Source organism: Schistocerca nitens, chromosome 1 (assembly GCF_023898315.1).
Source record: "Schistocerca nitens isolate TAMUIC-IGC-003100 chromosome 1, iqSchNite1.1, whole genome shotgun sequence".
Lineage (NCBI taxonomy): Eukaryota > Metazoa > Arthropoda > Insecta > Orthoptera > Acrididae > Schistocerca > Schistocerca nitens.
Window position 1 is genome coordinate 270451915 of NC_064614.1, and position 16036 is coordinate 270467950.

At 44.6% G+C, this 16036-nt stretch overlaps 1 protein-coding gene across 1 annotated transcript in view; it reads left to right on the plus strand.

Moving 5' to 3' along the window:
• The window catches only part of LOC126248003 (probable 39S ribosomal protein L45, mitochondrial), a 102703-nt gene that overhangs the window by 19957 nt on the left and 66710 nt on the right, over nt 1-16036 (plus strand). The window contains exons 3-4 of the mRNA XM_049948588.1: nt 9165-9281; nt 9759-9962. Of these exons, the coding sequence (XP_049804545.1) occupies nt 9165-9281; nt 9759-9962 (321 nt within the window). The remainder of the gene's footprint in view (nt 1-9164; nt 9282-9758; nt 9963-16036) is intronic.

Genomic DNA, 16036 nt, shown 5'->3' on the forward strand with positions numbered 1-16036 from the left:
CCATGGATCTTGTAGTGGAATGTAAGAGAAGCATACCACAGAAGAATAACTTGGTCATCCCAGCCTCTGTCGTCTCGTTTAAGAATGGATTCGGTGGATTGTGGATAGTTAACTGTCGCTGAGAACCACAGATCCTTCCAAGACACATGTGCGTAGCAAACACTGAGCTGTTAATTGCAGAGCAGCTGAGCGTCATAGAAACCTCTCATGCCTAGTCTGTGGGCGAAATTAGTGCTACCACTATGAGATAAGTTCACCTAGCTCGACTATCACCAGATCTCACTAAGGAACAACAGAAGAAGCTGCTTGCCATTCTTCAAGAGTTGTCGGAATGCTTCAATCCACAGGTGAAGAGCCAATTAGACAAATCGACGGTGAAGCACCTGATTGGCACTGAAGACCATCAACCAATAAGCCAGAGAGCGTACTATGCGTCATCAACGGAACATCGAATAATTCGCGACGAGGTAGAGAAAATGATGAAGAATGACATCATACAGCCTTCGCAGAGCCTATGGTCGTCACCAGTGGTTCTCGTCAGGGAGAAGGATGGTAGTTGGCACTTTTGTGTTGATTACAGGAAGCTTAATAAGGTAACTAAAAAGGACGTTTACCCTCTTCCACGAATGGACAATACACTAGAGTGTCTGAAGGGGGCTAAGTTTTTCTCAACCACGGACGTGTACTCGGGATACTGGCAAATCGAAGTAGATGAGGCTGATCGTGAGAAAACTGCATTCGTCACCCCTGAGGGTCTGTATGAGTTTAAGGTAATGCTGCTTGGTTTGTGTAATGCACCAGCAACTTTTGAATGGATGATGGATAATCTTCTAAGTCACCTGAATTGGATGCTGTGTCTTTGGTATTTAGATGACATTATAGTGTTCTCAGAGACATTTGATGAACATGCAAAAAGACTGAGGGCCATTCTTAAGTGTCTCCAACAAGGTGGACTGAAACTTAATCCAAGAAAGTGTCTCTTTGGAGCAAAAGAAATCGAAATACTTGGACACCTTGTGTCAAACGAAGGTGTGCGGCCAGCCCCAGATAAGGGGAGATCTGTAACGGAATTTCCTATTCGTGAAAGTATTAGAGATGTGAACAGCTTCCTCAGATTATCTTCTTATTACTGTCGTTTTATCAAAGACTTTTGTATCAGAACCAGGCCTCTCCAAGAGTTGTTAAAAGCCGATGCTAAATTTATCTGGGGTGGTGCTCAACAAGATTTTTCGATGTGCTATGAAAAGCTCTGACGACTGACCCTGTACTTGGTCTGTATGATGAGAGAGCACCTACACAACACACAGATGCCAGTGGGTATGGGATTGGTGTTGTTCTGGTGCAAATTTCGGATGGAAAAGAGAAGGTTATAGCCTATGCTTCTAAGACACTTACAAAAGGTGAGAGAAACTACTCAACTTCAGAAAGAGAATGTCAGAGAATGTCTTGATGTGATCTAATGTCAGAGAATGTCTTGCTGTGATGTGGGCCATGTGCAAATTTCGACAGTATCTCTATGGAAGGCCATTCACAGTTGTTACAGACCATCATTCACTTTGTTGGTTGACGTGTCTTAAGGATCCAAAAGGATGACTCGCCAGGTGGGCACTATGTCTTCAAGAGTATGACATCACCATTGTGTACAAAAGTGGAAGAAAACACCAAGATGCTGACTGTCTCTCAAGAAACCCTGTGCAAGACCATCAAGACTTTGATGAAAATAGTGACCGTCTCGCCACACTCCAGGATCTCTCTGCTGAGCGGAAAAAGGACACCAAGGTATCTCACATTATACTTGCCTTAAATCGGCCAGAGGATGTGAAAGGACAATTTAAGGTAATTAATGGATTACTTTGTAAGAAAAACTGTGATCCATGTGGATAGAGGTGGCTACCAGTGATTCCTAAGCACGTGGGCTTAGATGTTCTACAGAAATTCCATGACACACCTGAGGCCGGACATTTAGGATTTATTAAGACGTACAATAGGATCTACAAGAGATTTTTCTGGCCAGGTTTATTTAGGAGTGTCTGTCACCATGTGTTGCACTGTTGAGAGTGCCAGAGGAGAAAGGCAGTTCCTCAGAAACCACCTGGTCGACTCATACTAATTTCACCAGCTGAAATGCCTCTCCAGTGTGTTGGGATTGACCTCCTCGGATGATTTCCAACATCTGCCAGTGGCAATAGATGAATTATTGTTTGCACTGATTATTTGACACGCTATGCCATTACAAAAACCATGAAAACAGCTGAAGAATTCGAGGTAGCCAAATTCATCATGGAAGACATTGTATTAAAACACGGTGCCCCAAGGTCGTTAATTGCGAATCAAGGGAAAGTTTTTCAATCGAATCTTGTGACAGAGATAAACCGTTGGTGCAACATTACTCATCACATGACGACTGCCTACCATCCGCAAACTAACGGGCTTACTGAACACCTTAATAAGACCTTGGCTGACATGCTATCAATGTTCGTCAGTGTTGAGCAGAGCAACTGGGATGAGGTGCTGCCTTTCGTGATGTTTGCCTACAACACTGCCAAACAAGACACCACAGGATTTACAAATTTTTCCTGGTGCATGGGTGTGAGGCGACTACGATGATGGATACTGTGTTTCCGTTATGTCCTGATGACGTGGATGATGACTACATAGGCCACGTGTTAACCAGAGCTGAGGAAGCTCAGCAGTTAGCTCGACTCTGCACGCTGCAGGCTCAAGAAAACGATTGCCGAAGGTATGATGCAAGCCACCACCCTTTTGTCTACCAGCCTGGTGACCTTTTCTGGATCTTCACTCCTGTTCGGAAGGTTGGTCTCTCTGAGAAGCTCCTCAGGCACTACTTTGGACCTTATAAGGTTGTAAGACAGTTACTTATGAAGTTGAAGATTTCAATCCCTACACAAGACGACGAAAGATCAGAGATACAGTCCACGTTCTTCAAATGAAGCCCTATAAGGATCCTGCAACCAAGGGTAAATTCTAAGCTCCAGCGACAGGCAGCAAGCGGAAAAGTGACAAAGAGTGTAGTGGCAAAGGAAGTTGTAAGAAGATCACCGCCAGGATGAACATCAGTCATCGGGAGTCAGAGTATGCAGGACCGATGACTCGTTCCCGGACTAGGAGGACGTAACACTGAGACATTGTTCTCTTAAGGAGGGAGCAATGTTGCAGAAGAAGCTGAGTAGCACTGTCATTATGGTGTAGCGGTTATGATACTAGACTGATGCATGGAGGGTCGTGAGTTCAAAACTCACCTGAATTGTAAAATTTTAATTTCTATATTCGGTTCGATGACATTTTAGAAGTATCCCGAATATCGAGAATCATTGTACTGGAATGTTCTGTAACTGTATATATACCGCATGTTTTCTGGCCGGAGGCAGTTCACTCCGTGCTCTTGTATGTGCAAGTGCTGAATAAACCTTTGTTAAGTGAAGTTAGTGTTCGTGATTCATCTAATTACACCATCTTCTACGTGACAATATGATACGCGAGTGGAGTGGCAGTCATTAAAACAAACACGTTTCTTCCTGTGCTGAAATCTTTTCACAAAATCTCATTCACCAACTTTCTCCTCTTAATGTGAAAATATTTTGTTGAAGCCGACGTACATGGAAAGAAACGATCATTATAATAAAAACAGAGGAATCGGAGCTCGCACCTAGGAACCCTCTGCCACATATTTAATTGTGAATTGCAGAGTAATCGTGTAGATGTAGGAATTTCCTCTATTAGAAAGATGTGCACCTGTTTCTCTCACAGGTATAGCTAGAATTGTAAGGATGAGGGCATTATAATCAGATTGCTGTAAATCAGTGTTAATAATTTCTCGCTCTGTGGTGTCCATATTTGAAAATATATTGTCTATAAGATTTTCCATTCTGTTTGTTATTCTTGTGGAACTGTTTATAACAGGAAACCTGTTGAAGCTGTGCATTACATTAAGAAATAGCTCCTTTGGTGCACATTCATTCACAAGGTTTATAACAAAATCCCTACAGACAATTATAGTGGCTTTTCAGTAAACTAAAAGTTCAGCAGGGACTCAGATTTATTTATGCAAGTGTCTGTGTCTACACTGTATCATCTACATCCTGCTATAATTATTGCTTTACCCAGCTTCCTATGCAAGTAAACAGCAGCAGCTTCAAAATGGTTTTCAGTATTTAATGTTTTTCAGTACTTAATGTTTCCGCCTCACACCGCCCTTTATGTTTAACACTAGCAGGCCTGGCAGTGCTTTGATATTGCTAAATATATATGTGGGAATATACATTCTAAACTCCTTCCCCCTCTCTCTGTACATCTCCTCCTCCACTCCACTCCTTCTCTCTGTGCATCGCCTCCTCCCCCATCTCTTTCTCCATTTCCTCCCCTTCTCTCTGTCTCCTCTTTTCCCCTCTTTCTGACTTTGAGCCCTATTTATTGTTATTGCAAACAAAATGTTGATTGGGAATTGATGTTTCTTAAAATGAATGGGTAAATCGGTTGGGATCATTCTACATCTACATAGATACTATTCAAGCAACCGTACGGAGCATGGCGGAGGGTACCCAGTACCACTACTTGTCATAGGACGAAGAAGAAACGATTGCCTTTATGACTCTATGTGAGCCATAATTTCTCGTATCTTATCTCTGTGATCCTTACATGGAATGCATGTTTGTGGCAGTAGAATCATTTGGCAGTCAGCTTCAAACACCATTTCTTTAAATATTCTCAATAGTGTTTCTTGAAAAGTACGTCGCCTTCCCTCCAGGGATTCCCATTTGAGTTCCTGAAGCATCTCCATAACACCCGTTGTTTGAGCCAACAGGTAACAAATCTAGCAGCCCGCTTTTGAATTGCTTTGATGTCTTCTTTCAATCTGATCTGGTATGGATGTCAAACACTTGAGCAGTACTCAAGAATAGGTTGCACCACATTTTATTTGTGGTCTCCTTTCCAGGTGAACCACTCTCTCCTAAAATTCTCCTAATAAACCAAAGTCGACCATTCTCCTTCCCTACCACAGTTCTCATATGCTCGTTCCACCTCATATCGCTTAGCAACATTACGCCCAGATATTTAAATATCTGGTAAATAATGGTTTATGGGGTATGAGAGAGACCCCTTCAGCTGCCGGATCTGTGAGAGTACTAACTTCAATGACAGTTTTTCAACTTTGCAAGTTGTTGATATCATAGTTTAAGATTGCATTTATGTGTTTAAACCTGGTCACAGAACGGCAAAGAAAACTGTTTATATATGAGTATTCATTTCATGTTGTTACGAAAAAGTGTCAAAAAGTACTTGACCAAAATATAGCTTGGATAGCACTTGGATGGGTCACCGTTCAGTCTGCCGTGTACTGTTGGCAAGCGGGGTGCACTCAGCTACTTGACTGAGAAGTATCGACACTGGTCGCGAAACTGCCAACAGCATATGCTGACCACATTCTCCTCCATATCCACATCAAGTGATGCCTAAGGGCTGAGGATGACGTCGTGGCCGCTCAATGCCGTTGGGCCTTCAAAGCCTGTTCGGATGATATTTATTTATAAGTATATCGGTCAAGTACTTTTTGGCAACAATGTGAAACGACAACTTGCCAAAGTAGTATAGATTAGATTTAATGAAAATACAATATCCTCCACTTCGGGCATCCTTTCTACAGAACAGACTTGCCAAATTATGATGATTAATGTTAACAACCCCTAATTCAGAATCCCTGTACCAGTCCTCCATAATACACATAATATTATTATTGTCATTGTTAATTGAAACTTGAAGTTCAAAAGATTAATTTCTCAAGCTCTGCGAATTATAGCTTACAGTATGGAAATATGTAGAGTAGAGAATGGTAACAGTTGTACTTACACTTTACTGTGTCATATCTGATCCTGTTTTGAGGTGGGGTGCCAAAAATCCTTGAATACTACAGATTTTCTGCACCTTGTATGTCTTTCTTTGGCTGCATTATAATGCTCACTGCCACTGCTACAGGTGAGGGAGGCTCTTCTGCTGCCAGCAAAGGGTCGTCTTCTACTGCTGCTGGGTTGAGCCTCTGACTATCGGTTAGATTTCTCTGCTGCTAATGTAGGGTCCTCTGCTGCTAGCAAAGAGGTCCTCTGCTGCCAGTGTTGATATTGTAGTTGAAGTTTGTGTTTATAACTTTATATCTGGTCACAGAATGGGAGAGAAAAATGTTTGCGATTTTTCCATTTGGTTGAATGAACCACACATCAGTTGTCCAAAACTCAAAATCAGTTATATGAGTCTATTGAGTGAACCAAATGGTTATATGTTGGGAGTATAGGCATTTGCAAGGGGGGGCAGGGTGAGAGGGGGACCTATGCTCCCTTCTGGAATCTTGGGTACAGGCTTTTATTCATTACAGAATTCTCACACATATATAAACTGTCCAGTCACATCAGTGTGATCTCTAGTCAAAAACCTGAATAATCACCTTTTGCAGTGTGAAATGCTGCGACTCGCAGGAAAAGAGTCAGTTAGGTTCTGAAAGGTGCCTTCAGGGGTGTGGAGCCATGCCAACTTCAGTTCTGTGGCCAACTGCACTTGGTTTCTCTGTTGAAGATCTACTGCTTGAACAGACTGATTGAGGTGGTTTAAAGCCAGCAAGATTGGTGGGCAGGGGAGGACAGGGGCCGAGAAAAAACAAACTGCATGTAGGAATGGACATGATCCCCAAGGATAACTGCATACTTGTGTTGATCCATTGTGTTTTCCAGAATGACAATAACACCCAAGGAATGCCACGAAAACATTCCCCAGACCATAATGCTCCCTCCTCCAGACTAGACCTTCTGACAGTTGTTTCAGGATGTTTGCTGTCAGTCCTATGGAGCATAAACTAGATTCATCTGTAAAGACCACCTGTCACTACTCAGTGAATGTCCATTTGCAGTATTGGCATGCAAATTCCAGCCTTTGTCACCCATGAACAGTGGCCAGAAAGGGTTTATGAACCAGGCATCTGCTGCAGAGACCCATACACAACAGGGCTTGCAGATCAGTCATTGGGGAGACACTGTTGATAGCTCCTTGGTTCATCTATGTGGTCACTTACTCAACAGTTGCATGTCTATTCTCCCATACACATATCTCTAGCCATCATTCACCTCTATCATCTGTGGCCCATGGTGGACCACAGTTGCCTCAGCACTTGTTTTGAATAGCACAATTTTGCCATTGGTATCCTTTAACCATGGCAGCATGCAAACAGTTTACAAACCTAGCTGTTTCGGAAATGCTTCCACCCTTGGCCCGAAAGCCAATGATCATGCCCTTTTGGGAATCAGATAAATTGCTCTGTTTCTGCATTATGACAATGACTGCACTGTTTTCCACATCGCCTTGACACATTTTATGTCTCCTCCTGACACCTCCCATCTGTGAGTGGTTGTTGCACTTTTAGGTGGTTAATATGACAGTACTGTGTATATATATGATTGTATGCGACTGTATTACACTGTAGCTCTAGAGTTGCTGAAAGCGATCGGAAATGCTTTGGATTTCACAGATGTGAGCTCAAAATTAATTTGCCAAAGAGTTACACAAATATCTTGTAATGGTAGGTTCAGTTCATGATACATTGCTATAAAGTTTGTTGAGATCACTAGACTGTTGACATTTTGAACAGGTACTGTAGAGAGAAAGTAATCATTCAGTTTAAATATATATATATCTGTAATGTACAGGGCTAATTATTCATTTTTTACAAAGTTCTCAATTTTCCAAAAATTACATGTTCAAATATGATTGATTCATGAATAAAATGGGAAAATCACAGAGTTTACACTGTGTCCACTGTTGGCGATATGATGGTGTCTCGACAAAATGATGACAAAGCACAAAAACAGTTTTTTTGTTGTTGGAATATGTATAATGTTTATGTGTTACAACAATGCAGTTTTCATTCAGAAGAAATTATCGAAAAGAACTGCCATGCAACCAGAGCACTGTGCATTGGTATCAACAGTTTACGGACACTGGTTGTCTCTGTAAACAAAAAACTACTAGTTGACCAAGTGTCCCAGATACAACCATGGAGAGAGTGAGGGAAAGTCTCTTACGCAGTCCTAAAAAAATCAGTGGCCCATGCAAGTCACGAACTTAGAATACCACAGCAAATTCTGAGGAAGATTCTTCGATGATGGTAACATTTCAAACTGCACTGTCTGCAGCTCATGCAACAGTTTTAAATGGCAGTTTCTGTTTTGCATCACAATGCAGGTAGCACTTGAGGCAGAACATTTTGTCTCCAAGCTGATATTCAATGATGAAATGCCTTCCATTTATCTGGAAAGGTTAATCATTGCAATGTGAGAGTGTGAGGCACTGAAAATCCTCATCAAATTGTGGTGCATGAACAGGATTATCCAAAGCTTATCTGCGCAGTGTCACCAACAAAGTTGTATGGAGCATTGTTCTTGTGTGAGAATACATCTACATCTGTGACATGTACCTCTTACCTTGATATCACTGGATTGGGTGTAGTAGTGAAGATGACGTGGCTGTGTTCCCTTGTCGATCTTGCCCCTTTCTTGCGCCCTCCCAAAATCACATGACCTGATGCCTTGTGACCTTTTCCTTTCGGGGTACATTAAGGGCTGTGTTTACGTACCACCATAGCGTGCAACACTTCTGAGTGTTGTTGTGTTGTTGTGCTGAGTGTTGATAGGCTGTTGTTACATAAGGTATGGAACAAACCTGATTACTGCCTGGACATGGGTTGTGAGGCTAGAGGGGGCAAAAAGCATTGTGAGTTTACAGTTCTATTTAGGCTTCAGTCATATTTGTTTGTGTAACACTTTGGAAAATACAGAACTATGAAAACAAATGAATCATTTATAGTAGCACTGTATCACAACCCATCTATAACTGACCAAGAGATGTAATGAATTTTAACAAATTACTTGATAGTAAGATATCAAAACTACTGATGACTTACATCAAAACTCAACTGCTGCTCTTGAGCAGCTGTACCAAGTTCATCAGAAAAAAAATGTGTGTTCACCCTGACTATTGATTGTCAATACTTTTATCGTATATTTAATGTAATGTGTTAAATTCACTACTTTCAGATATATTTATGAATTGTCCTTTGAGTTTGTGTTTTTGGAAGATGGAAAAATAACTGTTACATTTTATTTCAGAAATGTATCATCCCTGGAACATATTCATGTGGCATTAAATGTACTTTATTGAATTCACAACATGCGAGGTGTTATAAACACTGGAATCCAAAGTTTAAGAGGCTTAGGGGGCTTAAGGTGAGTTCTTACAGTTACCTAAATTTAAATTTTGTTGGTAATTTAAATGCAAAAATGAAAAATAAATGAAGTAAGTGTCAGGTAGTTAAAAAGCCCTGCCTGTTAATAGCAGACTGAGACTGGGACATATCAAACAACTGAGACCAAACCATACGTACGTTGCATTCCATTATAATTTGTCAGAACTGAAAGGAAAAAAGGGGAAGACAAAAATAGTGTAGAGAAGTGATAGAGAAGCTTGAGGAAATGTGCATAACAACAGGTATTTGGGTCATAAAGTTGGAAGAAAATTCACGGCAAGAGAAAACCAAGTGGAATGTTGGTTGCCTGTCTGTAATTTGTAATTATGAAAATTCTGTTCATCATGTTTCAATTACAGTATACAATATTCATTGATGAATGTCACTAACAAACCCTGATGCTGCCATTTTTAGGTTTTCCCAGTTATCTAGTAATGTTTCATTGTCTGGCTTTCAGGTTCAGAAAATTGAATTACCAAATTTTGAAGAAGACACTGACGAACTGTCTGAGGAAGAAGTACGGAGTAGACTTAAGGAAAGAGGTCTTCTCCCACCAAGGCCATGGGTAGAAAGACCATTTTTCATAAGTTGCACAGGTGGTGCATTTGAACCATATGTGCCACCAGAAGGTGATGGGAAAATGTCCATAATTTCTGTTCCAGTAAGTAGATTTAAATAACTAGAACTTCATGTATCCATCATAATAAATGAAGAAATTTATGTCTGTTTACAAGGGATCTTAGTTACTATTTTTGTAACATATTCTTTTTGTGAATGGCAAAAGGCAAAGGGACTCTACAGCTGCTATTTTTTTGCCTGAGGACATGTGGCTTTACTCTTTGGCTTAATGACCATGGCATCCTAATGGGTAAAACATTCCAGCGACTGAGTAGTTCCCCATTCAGAACAGCAGGCAGGGACTACTCAGGAAGATATCATCATCAGGAAAAACAAAACTGCCATTCTGTAGGTTAGAGTGTGGAATTTTAGATACTGTTGTGACAGTGCCACGACATTCAAAAGTGCCGCTACGTTAGTACGCGAACACGGCGACAGAGGCGCTCCGCAGCTCGGCCGAGCGCGGGAGCGCCACCTGGCTATGAACGGCGCCGGCCGCATGTCACGGCACGGCAGTGGAATGACAGATGCGGAGTCAGTAGTATGTAACCCGCTAGTGTTTCTACTTTGGCCTATCCACGCAAATTATTAGTGCTTAAAGGTTATAACATTTTGGCGACAAGGTCGGATATTTTTTTTCCTGCGTTGTGGACTTGGGTGTTCGTGTCGGGGCAGACATGGAACAGCTTATGCAAGCGCTCATTGAACAACAAACACAGCTGACGGCTGCTATTCAGGCATTGTCGACGTCGCTTACTCATTGTCTATCCTCCTCTTCTCCGCCTCCGTTCCCTCCTTACGACGAGGCCGCTGAAGACTGGGAGGATTATGAGAAGCGTTTGCGGCAACACTTCTTGGCTTTCGGCGTTGTCGACGCTCCTATGTGTAAGTCGTTATTTCTATCTTGGATTTCCCCACGGATCTATCAGCTGCTATCTCAGTTAGCCCCTCTGCGGGAACCTGCCTCTCTGTCCTTCCAAGAAATGTGTGAATTATTGTCTAACTATTACCGAAAAAACACCCACGTCGTTGCTGCCCGTGTGGCGTTCTACCGGTGTTGTAAACAGCCCCATCAATCTTACCGGGTTTGGGCGGCGGAACTACACGGTCTGAGTAGGAAATGTCAGTTTGTCACGGACACTCATCATGAGTCTTATGCTGATTCAATGGTTCGGGACGCTATTCTACGGCTTGCTCCTGATAAAGAAGTTCGGCAACGTGCCTTACAACTGCCAAACCCGTCGTTGTCGGAAGTTCTCAGCATCGCTCAATCTTTTGAAGTGTCTCACACTGCTGGTGCGCAAATAGACACATGGTGTGATGTGGGCGCTGTACAGACCACTTTCGACGTGGACAATTTGCCTGTTTCACAGGGGAACGACGATGTGGCGGCGGTTCACTCGCGTCAACAACGTCGCGTTGGGCCACCACGCTCGCAGCGAAAACAGCAACCACAGAAGCAGGTTCGTTCCGCACTTCCTTCTTGTCCACGTTGTTTCGTACAGCATGACAGGGCCGCATGTCCAAAACGTTGGGCCACGTGTAATTCATGTAGGAAAAAAGGCCACATTGCTTCTGTGTGTCAGTCCCCTAAAGTTCCTGTCGACGAGGACGAGGCATCGGACATGGATGCTAACTGTGTGCTTTCTCAAACAAATAAGTTGTTTGTTACTGTTCGTGTTCTGGATAAAGACATTCGCATGCAAGTGGACACGGGCTCTGCAGTAACTCTCATTAATTCTCGCACGTATTTGGAGTTGGGCTCCCCTCCCTTGTCTCCCGTTACGCGAAATCTGCGAACTTATAATAAGCAGAAAATTCCTATCGTTGGCCAGTTTGATGCTTCCACTGCCTACAAGTCTGTTGTTAGGCCCCTCACGTTTTATGTGGTGGATCATGCGGGCACGGAAAACCTGTTCGGTTATGATGCTTTCCAGTTGTTCGGGTTCTCCATTGATGATGATGTGCACCTCATATCTGAGGATATTCCGTATCAACAACTGGATGGATTGTGTTCTGAATTCTCGTCTGTGTTCTCTGCTGGTCTGGGTCGGGCCAAGGATTTTGAAGCCCACATTACTCTTAAACCTACAGCTCTCCCTAAGTTTTTCCGGGCACGCCCTATTCCGATGGCGTTGCGTGCGCCTGTCAAAGCTGAGATCGACAGGTTAACGGCTTCAGGGATTCTCCTTCCTGTTACCTCCAGCGAATGGGCATCGCCCATCGTGGTGGTTTCTAAACCAAACGGGAGTCTGCGATTGTGCGGTGATTTTAAAGCCACTGTCAACACTCAGAGCCTCATTGACACTTATCCTCTTCCCCGTCCTGAGGAGTTATTTACCAAGCTCGCTGGGGGCCAGTTCTTTTCCAAACTTGACTTATCGGAGGCGTACCATCAGTTGCCATTGGATGCGTCTTCCAAGGAATTTCTCGTCATCAACACTCCTTGTGGGTTGTATCAGTACCAGCGGTTACCATTTGGCGTCGCTAGCGTGCCAGCCATTTTTCAGCAGTTTTTGGAACAGCTCACGGCTTCCGTTCCCGGCTGCATCAACTACCTGGATGACATTGTTGTCACGGGGGCCTCCACTGAGGAGCACCTTCGCAATTTGCGTTCACTGTTTCGGGTCCTGCATTCAGCTGGGTTGAAGTGCAATCTGGACAAGTCACAGTTTTTCCAACCCTCCACTGTGTATCCTGGTTTCCACTTGTCCCGTGAGGGTATACGTCCTCTACGACAGCACGTTGCGGCCATTACCGCTCTAACCCGGCCGTCTACGGTCAAAGAACTTCAGGCGTTTCCCGGCAAGGTTGCTTATTATCACAAATTCATTCCATCCGCGGCGGCAGTGGCTCATCCTCTGCATCAGCTGTTACGCAAAAACGTTCCTTTCTGTTGGTCCGACGAGTGTGAGCAGGCTTTTGCCCGCCTGAAGGCTCATTTGCAGTCGGCGCCTTGTCTTGCCACATTCCGTCCGGGTCAGCACTTAGTTCTGGCGACTGACGCGTCACAGTATGGCCTAGGGGCTGTTCTCGCCCATCGGTATGAGGATGGGTCGGAACGCCCCATCGCCTACGCTTCCAAGACCCTCAACGATGCTCAACAGCGTTACTCTCAAATCGAAAAGGAGGCGCTCGCTATCATTTATGCTCTAAAAAAGTTCAGCGTTTTTTTGTATGGTTCTAAGTTTCACCTCATCACCGACCACAAGCCGCTGGTCTCTCTGTTCAGCCCCTCGGTGTCACTTCCAGATAAGGCAGCTCACCACCTGCAACGTTGGGCCTTATACTTGTCTCGTTTTCACTATGAGATTCACTATCGCCCCACGGCCCAGCACGCCAACGCTGACGCGTTGTCGCATTTGCCGATGGGCCCCGACCCGGTTTTCGATCGAGATGAACTACTCTGTTTCCACATTGATGAGGAGGAACGTCGTGCAGTCGAGGGTTTTCCACTTACAGGTTCGCAGGTCGCGTCGGCTACGGCGCGGGACCCGGTCCTGCGTCAAGTGATCGGTTTTGTTCAACGGGGTTGGCTGGACAGGACCAAGGGCCGGGCATCGGATCCCCTTCGCAACTACCATGCCTTGCGCCTTCGTCTGTCTGTTCGTGAGGGTGTTGTTCTTCTGGCCACGGATGGCGCATCTCCACGGGTCGTGGTGCCAGCCTCTCTTCGCAAAGCTGTTCTCAAACTATTGCATGAGGGCCATTGGGGGATTTCTCGGACTAAGTCCCTGGCCCGCAGGCACGTTTATTGGCCCGGTATTGATTCAGACATCACCCACATGGTCGCTGCGTGTGATCAGTGTGTTCAACAACTGGCTGCGCCTCGTACTATGCCCTCTCCGTGGCCTGATCCGGCGCAGCCGTGGGAACGGGTGCACGCTGACTTTGCCGGCGCCTTCCTCGGCACTTATTGGCTACTGTTGATTGACGCCTTCTCGAAGTTTCCGTTTGTTGTTCGATGTCCGTCGCCCACCACTGCGGCGACAACGCTGGCTTTGTCCAAAATCTTTGCGCTAGAAGGTCTTCCATCCACGATTGTCACGGACAATGGCCCTCAGTTCTCTTCGCAGGCCTTCCGTGATTTTTGTACTGGACAAGGGATTCATCATGTTCAAGCACCGCCCTTCCATCCGCAATCGAATGGGGAGGTCGAGCGCCTTGTCCGCACTTTCAAAAGCCAAATGAAAAAATTCCTTAGTGATTTTTCCACAGATGATGCTCTGTTGCAATTTCTGAGTTCTTATTACTTCACGCCTCTGGGTGATCGCAGCCCTGCTGAACTCTTGCATGGCCGCCAACCGCGCACTCTACTGCACCTGCTTCACCCTGTCAGGCCTTGTACTGTGTCCCCTCGTGCGGGAAAATACCCGGTGGGCACCGACGTGTGGGCACGGGGGTATGGATCTCACCCTAAATGGATTCCAGGGGTGGTCCAGGCTCTTCGCGGCCGCCTGCTTTGTGAAATACATACGGACGACGGCATGGTTGTTCGCCATTATGACCAGATGCGCCCACGAGTGGTGGCCACGCCGGTGCCACCGCCCCTTCTTTCGTCTCCACCAGCCCGAGAAGCCAGTCCTGCCGCTGCTGCCGATCTTCCGGGCGTGTTGCTGCAGCCAACGTCGCTACCGCTTCCGAGTACGCCGGAACCGGCCCCAGTCGCGACGCCGCCTTCTCCGGGACCCATCTCGCTGGAGCACACCCCCAGGTCCACGACACCTATGGATGCTGCTCCGGAGTTTTCACCCATCATCTCGTCCAGGAGGCACGTTCCACGCGCAAGCTTCCGTCCTGGACATTTTCGACCATACTCTCGTGTTTCTCCGTGGGATCTTCTCGGGGCCTCCCAAGAGGCCATGGATGTCTCCGCACTGTCCATGTCTCCAAGGAAGTGAGTGTTTTTTTTTTCAAGGGGGGAAAAGTGTTGTGACAGTGCCACGACATTCAAAAGTGCCGCTACGTTAGTACGCGAACATGGCGATAGAGGCGCTCCGCAGCTCGGCCGAGCGCGGGAGCGCCACCTGGCTATGAACGGCGCCGGCCGCATATCACGGCACAGCAGTGGAATGACAGATGCGGAGTCAGTAGTATGTAACCCGCTAGTGTTTCTACTTTGGCCTATCCACGCAAATTATTAGTGCTTAAAGGTTATAACAGATACATTGGTCGGAATGTAGATTGGAGAATTTAAAATGGAAAATGGAGAAGTTGAAGTTAGATATAGTGAGAATTAGTGAAGTCTGATGGCAGGATGAGCAGGACTTCTGGTCAGGTAATTACCATTGTACATATACAAAATCAAATAGGGATACTGCAGGAGTAGGTCTAATAATGCATAAGAAAATAAGAATGCAGGTAAGCTACTATTACAGCATAGTGAATGCATTATTTTTAGCCAAGATAGACACAAGCCAACACCCACCACAATAGTACAAGTTTATCTGCCAACTAAGATGACAGATGAGGAAGAGATAGAAAGAACATATGATGAGATAAGAGGAATTATTCAGATAGTTAAAGGGAGAGGAACATTTGATTGTGGTGGGGGACTGGAATTCAGTAGTAGGAAAAGGAAGAGAATGAGAAATAGCATATTGAGTGGAGGGGGTGGGGGCGAGAGAGGAAGGAAAGAGGATGCCGCCACATAGAATTTTGCACAGAGCATAATTTAGTCAGTGCTGTCACCTGGATCAAGAATGATGAAAGAAGGTTGTATACTTGGAAGAGATCTGGAGACACTGAATGGTTTTGGATTTATTATATAATGGTAAGACAGAGATTTCAGAACCAGATTTAAACTGTAAGACATTTCCAGGGTAAGGTGTGGACACTGACCATAATTTGTTGACTTTGAGCTGTAGATTAAAACTGAAGAAATTGCAATAAGGTAGGAAATTAAGAAGATGGGGTCAGGAAGAAAGAACCAGAGATTGTTGAGAACTTCAAAGGGGAGCATTGGGGAGTGGTTGACTGAAACAGGGGAAAGGAATACAGTAGAAGGCAAATTGGGAGCCTCAAGAGATGTAATAGTGAAGGCAGTACAGAATCAAATAGATAAAAAGACAAGGCCTAGGAGAAATATTTGGTCATTAAAGGAGATTTTTAATGTGA